At 42.8% G+C, this 10,000-nt stretch overlaps 1 protein-coding gene across 1 annotated transcript in view; it reads right to left on the bottom strand.

The window, feature by feature from the left end:
- LOC115189962 (protein Wnt-5b) overlaps nt 1-10,000 on the bottom strand; it is a 139,901-nt gene that overhangs the window by 28,235 nt on the left and 101,666 nt on the right. The window contains exons 3-4 of the mRNA XM_029748489.1: nt 2,418-2,587; nt 1,496-1,743 (exon numbers count right to left, since the gene is read on the bottom strand). Coding sequence (XP_029604349.1) covers nt 1,496-1,743; nt 2,418-2,548 — 379 coding nt within the window. The 5' untranslated portion in view covers nt 2,549-2,587. The remainder of the gene's footprint in view (nt 1-1,495; nt 1,744-2,417; nt 2,588-10,000) is intronic.

The following is a 10,000-nucleotide window of genomic DNA, read 5'->3' as shown; positions in this document are numbered from 1 at the left end:
TAAAAATATATAAAATAATAATATATATATTAAAAAAAATATATATATATATATATTTTTTTTTTTTGTATGTTCAGCTCACATAATATAATTTACAAGTGTGCTTTAATGTGTCTGTAAAAGAATAGATTATAGATAAAAAACGAATGTATACATTAATAAATTAATTTCTATAGATTCCCCCCAAAAATGTAACAACTGTGCGGGAGTTCCAAGATGGAGGCACTGCGGCTTTAATACAACGCCCCCTATCTGACATCTAGTGTATATATAAATCATTGGGTGTTACCTGACAGGTTTTCCACTGGATGGATATACCATCTGGAATGCAGATCTCAAGGTTTGAAATACTTCAGCATCGTAGCCTTGGAAGGCTAGGACTCTCTATACAAGCAAATAAACGTAACCTTGGCAGCTGGCACTCTCTCTCCAAATGTGTTTTGGGGAACGTAAACAATTAAAAATATATTCTGTTGACGTTTATGATTTGGAAATTCTTAAATAATTCATGAGTTTGATATACAAAAGAATATATAGTCATAGCCTATGTTGACATATCTTTGGAAGTAATTCGCCGGCGAATGCCACTTCGGCCAACCAAGAAAGAGGGCATCAGTTTACAATTCCAATGCCCGTCTGTCAGTAAGATAAACAGTTTGTTTTATATTCCATGTAAAGCGCAACTCCGCATTTAAGACTGGCTATCCTGATTCCTGGCACTGTTATAACAGAAAAGTCAAAAAGTTGTAATTATGTGTTCTCTTAACAGAATGTGTTGGTTAAATGTGAGCCAGGAGGCAGGAGCCCGAGCTCCCGATAAAGACCAGGACTTTTATTGGCCCATAGAACCGATAGTTGAAATAGCAGGCCGGATCTGCCGAGTCCGTGTCACCCCATGACTGCATTTCAAAAGGACGCCGTGGACAATAGCTGGCTAACACCTCAATAAAACCCTCGCGATTGACTGCAAACAACTCCTTTGCTGTTTTGGGAACGGCGAGGAAGAGGGGAGAGGGAGGGGATCGGTCGGCCTGCCTGACTGGCCGTCGGAGGGGGATCCTGCATCAGAGGGAGAATAGAGAAGCTATGGGGTATTGGACAAGCCATCTCTAGCCTACACCTCATCTAACTACAAAACGGAACTAACACTCAATTGTCGAGAAAAGTCTGACTGACAATTAAGCGCAACGAATTTTTATTTGGAAACATCAAGTTTGTTAAAAGGTCCCCTATCTAATAGTTGAACTGATACAAAAGCACATTGAAGAGTACAGATACAGTTATCAGCGTTGCATCTAAAGTGCACTAATTCTAAGTTTACACTGGGAATTCGAAATGTAAACATGTTTCATCATCTACCGCCACCGGCCTATCACTCATTAGCTCTGGTCCAGCGCATTGGTGCGCGTTCCTTAACTAACCGTTGGTGAAATAAATGGTCACTAACGCGCTGAACCAGAGCCTATATCCCAATCCCACCACGTGACTTGCTTACCTATCTGCATGACGCGTCCGAACACGGATGCATTATCCACCGTGCTACAGTTCCACCGCCGCTGTCTGAACTGGTATTGACACTCATTGATGCCCGTCTTGGCGCCCTCGCCTATGTAGACCATGTGGTCCTGGTAGAGCTGGCAGAGCTTCCTCTGGCCCTGGGAGAGGCCCGTCAGCTGGCTGCACAGAGGCTGCGCCCCGATGATGTACATCTCCGGTCTCTGGATAGGGTTCATCGCTAACGACCTGCATGCACGGATGGGAAATAGGAGGTTGGTAGTTATATACAGTGTTGAGATAATAAACGTTTATTATAGTGTCTGGATGAGGCGTAAATAGCAAGTATTTTAGCCTATAGAGCTTCAGTCAAAGACTCGCCGTTTCAATATGTCATATAAAGCGATACAATTGGCAATAATGGCAAATGTGCATTAATTAAATACGAAAATAATACATTTAAAGGAAAACATATATAGTCTATTCTAGTGTGGAAATAAAGACAGGTACATATCGAATGAAATAATGAAATAATGATGTGCTGTATCGATGTCAGATGATGAGGAACATGATTGGAATGTTCTCCATCAGAGTGGAACGTTTGGCAGCAAGCTCTCCGCACAAGGTCAAGATGCGGTGTTCCACTCTGTGGAGTTCCCCTGTTTCCCCCCATTCCACAAACAGCTTGGCCATTTGTGCGTAGCATGGGTAAATATTGTGACAAAGTCACCACATTTGTTCTCCCACTGGTCTCCTCCACGACACAACAGAACACACGGCACCACAACACAAGACGCTCTCTCAAACCCCAATCACAAAACCCAACATCTGTCAATTAATGAATCAATTGCGCATGAACTAATAAGTACGCACCGATATAGAAACTGTACAGAGTTAACTTGACATGAAAAAGTTCAACTTACAACCAGGAGTTGGCGTCCACCAGTAGTTGCGAGCTGCATGCGATGAGAGCGACCGCCAGCAGTAAGTGTTGCTGGGCGCTGCTGCACGGTCTCCGGCTAGTCCTTGTCTCCATGACCCCTTGTGCCACCATCACCGCCAACAAACACCCAAACGGGAAAGAAGCGCCCCTCTGTGAAAAAGACGGATCAAAAAACAACCTCTGTAATCCGCTGCGGGGTCCAGACTGGGTTCACAGAGATGACGATGCCGAGACTACCAACAGTCAATATCCGATTCCGTGGAGATAAGGTGTCCTGCGCATTGTCCCCATGACTTTATTGACTTGTAGCTTTGTCTAAACTCTGTTAGGAACGCCTAATCCTAATTCCCAGTCGTGCGTAAAATGTGTAATAGGAAGAAATCCTGATTTGACGCATTAGGACCTATAGGCTAAGATCCTGATTTGACGCATTAGGACCTATAGGCTAAGATCCGTTTGGTAAGGAGACAGAGCCATCAGATGTGCGTTCTGATGACGACTAAAGTTTCATTAAAAAACAGTCCATGAAAGGTTTAGATGACGTGGAAAATCCGATAAAATACAGGTCTCACAGTGGTATTCCCCAGAAGATTAAAAACACAAGGCTATTTATGAAAACATTTGAGCAAGTGTTCATTCCTTGCCTCGATCTGATCTACTTTGTAAGTTTACACTCTAAACACTGACTGACTCTCCTCATCCCTCTCTCCCCCTCTTCTCCTCCCCCTCTTCCCCCCTTGTTTTACGGGCTAAGGGGAGGGGCGGACGCCTGCGGGGAACACCGTTCATGTCAAATCAAATTGTATTTGTCACATGAGCCGAATACAACATGTGTAGACCTTACCGTGAAATACTAACTTACAAGCCCCTAACCAACAATGCAGTTTTAAGAAAATAATGTTTAAGAAATATTTACGAAACAAACTAAAGTAGTAAAAAAAAGCAACACAATAAAGTAACAATTACGAGGCTATATCCAGGGGGTACCGGAACTCGGTACAGGTTAGTAATGAGGCTATATACAGGGGGGTACCGGTACAGAGTCAATGTGCGGGGGTACAGGTTAGTAATGAGGTTATATACAGGGGGTACCGGTACCCGAGTCAATGTGCGGGGGTACAGGTTAGTAATGAGGCTATATACAGGGGGGTACCGGTACCCCCAGTCAATGTGCGGGGGTACAGGTTAGTAATGAGGCTATATACAGGGGGTACCGGTACCGGGAGTCAATGTGCGGGGGGTACAGGTTAGTAATGAGGTTATATACAGGGGGTACCGGTACCGAGTCAATGTGCGGGGGTACAGGTTAGTAACGAGGCTATATACAGGGGGTACCGGTACCGAGTCAATGTGCGGGGGTACAGGTTAGTAATGAGGCTATATACAGGGGGTACCGGTACCGAGTCAATGTGCGGGGGTACAGGTTACTCGAGGTAATTGAGGTTATATGTACATGTAGGTGGGGGTAACATAACTATGCATAGATAATAAACAACGAGTAGCAGCAGTGTAAAATAAAAAGGGGGGGGGGTCATTGCGCAAGACGGAGACCACCTTAGTGTCATAGCAAAACATGGGAACACACCAAATGGGGGGAGAGAGAGAGAAGTGCATTTAGAGAAACCTTGAATTGAAATTGAGAGAGAGGCAACAGTGTATGTAGCAAACAGGCATTTATGTGACTCAGACCTGACTCTGCATAAGTTGCGCACTAAAGAACAACATCTCATCAGCAAAGCCCTTCCCGGTGTGTACAATGAGCATTCTGCTGTTACTGGAATACCAGAGGAACACCATTTAAACAAATCCTAGAAGGATTTTTAAGCACTATTAAAATAATCGTAATATAATTGTCATTTATTTTTTATTGGTTGAAAAAAAAGAAATGACATGACACCAATACAAACACGTATTTAAACTGTGTGTGAGTACACGTTTATTATACTTGAGTACCAGAAGTCCTCACAACAATAGCAAACCTTTTGCCGGTCCTCACTTGTAAATAGGCTTAGGGGTTAGGTTTAGGGTTAAGGTTAGGTTTAGGGTTAAGGTTAGGTTTAGGGTTAAGGTTAGGTTTAGGGTTAAGGTAGGGTTTAGGGGTTAGGGAAAATAGGATTTTGAATGGGAATTAATTGTTGGTACCCAGAAAGTCCTCACAAGTTAGTAAGACATACCTGTGTGTGTGTGCGTGCGTGCGTGCGTGCGTGCAAGAGAGAGATTAATGGAGTCAACGTTTTGGAAAATTTCACAATTCCATCAAAGTTCATGTGCGTTAAATCCCCCTTTTACTTCGACTTGATGATTTGTTTGAATAAACGTGAGTGCTTCGAAAACCTTAATCCTCCTTTGGATAAGAAAATAAAGCCGGCCACACATTGAGCTCTGAAGACTAGCTCCTCTAAAGAAAAGGCGTGTTGAAGCGAGCTTTCCTTATTTCAAATGTTCGCAAAGACAAAGTAAAACGCCATGCTGGAATGGATACCTTTGATCTAAAGTCCTACCACTTTCTAAAGTCGCCCAACTCAGAGTCCTTGATAATAAAATAGTCCATAGCCTAACTACTACAAATACGGCTTTAGAGATATTTTGAACCATATGCGCATAGCTACACACGTTTGCGTATTGTTCCAGGCTGCATCACATCCGGCCGTGATTGGGAGTCCCATAGGGTGGCGCACAATTGGCCCAGCGTCGTCCGGGTTTTTGCCGGTTTAGGCCGTCATTGTAAATAAGAATTTGTTCTTAACTGACTTGCCTAGTTTAAATAAAGGTTAAATAAAATAAAACAAAATAAAACATTTTTATGAGGAGCAATAAAACGAATCGAATTCAGTATGACTTAAATGTAATGTAAATGCAGTAACAACCGAAAAAAAACATCAAACTCGCAAAGGGAAACTTTTACTTTGCACTGTGTAAAAATATAACATAGGTTATGACTTTCGAATACTATCTTTAAAAAAATAGAAACATTCCTATTTATGTTCACAGAAAACTAAATAAACGAAGAGTATTTTTCGATCTGCTCATGGCACTTGCAGGACTCATAGGGGTCCAGCCAAGCAGGTTAACCAACTATTTCCCCAGGTCTTCCGTTTCTGTTTACTGGTCTCCGTTCCACAGACCAGACCAGACAGTCAGTGGACGTGTATAGGGCCCTGACTGGCGCGAGAGAGACGCCACTCGATTTCCGACCGGTCTCTGCATGATAATGCCACTGTCGTCGCGCCTTTCATCTTTCCCCAAACCCCTAGGCCTACACACCAACCATCAACTTTTCACGCGCCCGCCGTCGCCTTCCACCCTAGACACCCCCCCCCCTCCTGTAAAGTGTCTTGACTGCCTGCAATATACATCCAATGCTTGTGTTATAGTGTCATGTTGTTAGAATGTGTAATACTCGAGCAACAGGTCTACTTGTAGACCATTAGTTTCCCTGTGCTTTTCCTTTGACGTTGGTTTCAGTGGAGAAAAATGAATGAATGAATGAATGTTTTTGGGTCACCTCACAGGACACCTAATTCTCAATGTCTTTCAAATTCACTTAAGATGATAAATTCTCTCAGAATGACTATTAGTGTTTCACCTACACAAACACATCTCAAACCTGACACCTCTCTCTATCGGTTGCATTTGTTTGCAGGACTATATGACCAGACAGTCAAAAAAGCCTGATAATAAATCATTATTTATTGAAGGCAATTTTATAATGAAGCAATATTCCTGTTTTGGGGCTAACAGCGCCCCCTGCTGGTTAAATTGAGAAGGTAACCATTTCCCTGTTAATCTAACAGTCACCACAATCAGTCCCGAATCCCAGCATAGAATACAACAGCAGAGTAGGCTATTATAGAGGCTAACCACTGTCCTCCAGTGGCTGGATATAGTAATTACATCTAGGCTGATGGAGAAAAATCTGACGCTATAGAGATCATGTAGGTTATATTACATTAAAACGTGTGTGATATTGATGAATTGATCAGGCCTATTGCGTGTTAATTTTTTATCTAGAGGATTGACTGTGATTTACTGGCAGGACAAATTGAAGTTAATGTTAGCTATCATTTATTAGCAGTGTGAACTGTGAAGATCAGAATATGCAGCACCTAATTGTTTTACACGTAAATGATGAAGTAAATGATGAACTATTGACGTTTATAAGTAATGAGTCTGGGTGTTTGATACCAAAGGATGCCACAATGGATCTGAAACGATGAGCACTGTAGTAGCTCTGCTGTTCGTCCTCTGCAGCTGTGCCTCTGACGGACAGCTTCAGCACAGCCCTAAAACTGACACCACCGTACAGGTCTACCAAGATGGGGACGAGGGCCATGTTGAAGACGTTCCCATGAACACCCATCTGACTGATGATCAGCCGTTTTGAATCAGCCGTCGTGGAAACCAGACTGAGGGTCAGCGAGAGCCAGGTGGAGGAACAGAGAGTCCTACTCCAGGAGCTGAGAGCCATTGTGGCTCAACAGAGCACCAACCTGAATGAGATGGGAGCCACCGTGGAGCAACTGAAGAGAGAGAACAGAGAGAGACCGAAGGTGGCCTCCTCAGCCTCGCTGTCTGAATGATGGCATCCTGGTCTACAAACATGTCTTCAACAATATTGGTGAGGCTTACAGTCCAGTGACGGGTATCTTCAGAGCACCGGTTAATGGAGTCTACTACTTCACATACACTGCCTTTACAACCTCCAGCAAGAAGAGAAGAGTGTCGCTGTATAAAAATGGACTTCTAATGGAGACTGTGACCGATGGTGATGAAACAGATGGAGAGGACAAGGGGTTCCAATGGTGTCACACTGAGTTGGAGGAAGGAGATACAGTCTGTAGTCATCCTGCAGCAGGACACCATGTCTCACCACACCACCTTCACAGGCGTTCTGCTCTTCTGTTTCTGCTTCTATGACATGCAGTAGTACTCTGGGACCACATGAGAGGAAATACATGATAAACATGACTTATTGGTCTTCAGTTAGATGCTTCTTCTTTCTCAGATCTGACCTTTTCTAGGGCAGTATTGTCAGGTTTGATGGCCTACTATATTACAATAACTAAAAGGGGCGAAACTAGACGTTGAGAACAATATGAAAATCCTACGTTGCTGATTATAAAGAACACAATGTGACATCTGAACACAACGGTCCCCTTTGTCAAAGTATCTGCTCTCATCTATTTCCCAACAATTAAATACATCTAACAATTGAATTGTCATTATTTGAAATAACAGCAGTAAATATCACATCAGATTGTAGTATGGTATGGTCTCTTCTTGCAGAAGTGAAAACATATTTTGCAGTGGTCTCTAAATCACACATCTTTTAGAAGACATGAACTGCTGTGAATGAATCAAGGACTAATTCAAGCTCAAGGCACTGTGTTATATACATACCTTACATAGTAACATACCTTGTTCAGACCTACAGTACATACCAATGTGCTTTTACAGTAATAACCTGCTATTCCTTATAGCTGCCACATGGGGGCGCACTTCAGCACAAACCCCACATCAAGCTCCCAGGCATGAAAAATACATTTTCTCCTGAACTCTATGCAATAGCTATCTAGCCAGGCGCAATGTCAGTGTAATGTGCCTCGATCACACCTGCAGCGTCTTTGTGTTTTGGTCCATCAGAATTACATTTATTTACAATGGAATGCTGATCTGGCCATGCAGCATTGAGTTGCAGAGTCAGTTGCAGTGTGTTCCGTGTTCTGTGTTCTGTGTTCCGTGTTCTGTGTTCTGTGTTCTGTGGTGCATCATGTATGACTAGACCTGACAGAAATAGCAGTAAAAGGTGAATGTTTTGTTTTCCACATATCCAGTAAATAATTGAATTGCATAATGAAAAAGCATTTTTGCAATGACGTTGTTGGTCAGATCCAGGCATTCCACTTCTTATGGTAGCCACACCCTGTTTGTGAGGAACGTTAAGAACAACAAACTGGTCCCCTGGTTTCATCTTAACACTTGACAATGATGTGTCCAAAATGACACCATATTCCCTATCAGTGGAGGCTCCTCAGAGGAGGAAGGGGAGGACCCTCCTCCTCACTGAATTACATTTAAAAACAAATTGTAAAACTTTTTTTTAAATTATCCTTTTTAGATAAAACTATACTAAATATAATCACGTCACCAATAATTGATTAAAACACACTATTTTGTAATGAAGGTCTCCAGTAGCCTCAGCAACACTCTGTAGGGGTAGCACCATGTTGTAGCCGGAGGACAGCTAGCTTCCGTCCTCCTCTGGGAACCTTTAACTTCAATACAAAACCTAGGAGGCTCATGGTTCTCACCCCTTTCCATAGACTTACACAGCATTTATGACAACTTCCAGAGGACAACCTCCAACCTATCAGAGCTCTTGTAGCATGAACTGACATGTTGTCTACCCATCAAAGGATCAGAGAATGAATCTAGTACTCTGAAAGCATGAGCTACAGCTAGCTAGCACTGCAGTGCATCACATGTGGTGAGTAGTTGACTCAAAGAGAGAGAAAGACATAGTTGAACAGCTTTGAACAAATTAATTTCTTCCAAAATGAAGGAGAAGCAAGAGACGAGAGTGTCATTTTTTTCATTTATCACTTACGTAGTTAGCAAATGAAGCTAGCTGAGTTTAAGCCCTACTGAAACACCCTGCTCAAACAGAGGGATGCTATGTTGAGCTAGCTGGCTATAAAGAGGTGATGCTATGTTAGCTAGCGTGGTGATAACAGAGTGTGGATGCTATGTTATGCTAGCTGGTTATAACAGAGTGGATGCTATGTTAAGCTAGCTGGTTATACACGAGGGGATGCTATGTTAGCTAGCTGGTTATAACAGGGGATGCTATGTTAGGCTAGCTGGTTATAACAGAGGGATGCTATGGTTAGTCTAGCTGGTTATAACAGAGGGATGGCTATGTTAGCTAGCTGTTATAACAGAGGGATGCTATGTGAGCTAGCTGGTTATAACAGAGGATGCTATGTTAGCTAGCTGGTTATACAGAGGGATGCTATGTTAGCTAGCTGGCTATAACAGAGGGATGCTATGTTAGCTAGCTGGCTATAACAGAGGGATGCTATGTTAGCTAGCTGGTTATAACAGAGGGATGCTATGTTAGCTAGCTGGCTATAACAGAGGGATGCTATGTTAGCTAGCTGTTAACAGAGGGATGTATGTTAGCTAGCGGGCTAGGACTACCAACACAACCTGAACTCTTCCAAGTCAAGGTAAGCTTTTGGTTTTACTAATTTATTGCCACTGGGACCCACTTACTGACTGTAACACTGTAACATTACTACAACGATTGTAGAGGGTTACTAACACGTTAGTCTGTTAACTACGCTGACTAGGACATTACTTTTACTAATATGGTGGACAACGATGTAGGCTGTGTGTAGCGGCTTGCCGGTCACATACAGCTGAGGTGTTGTGCATTGAAGTCCACAAGCCAAGGAAAGGTGAGAGAGGAGAGCACATAAGATGATGAGAGAATGAATACAACGTCATTGGACACACAGACCTCACCCCCTGAAGAATGAGAGGAATAGAGATGAGATGAGA

The sequence above is a fragment of the Salmo trutta genome, unplaced genomic scaffold (assembly GCF_901001165.1).
Source record: "Salmo trutta unplaced genomic scaffold, fSalTru1.1, whole genome shotgun sequence".
NCBI lineage: Eukaryota > Metazoa > Chordata > Actinopteri > Salmoniformes > Salmonidae > Salmo > Salmo trutta.
The sequence above is the reverse complement of the archived record's forward strand: the minus strand, read 5'-3'. Positions and strand labels throughout refer to the sequence as shown.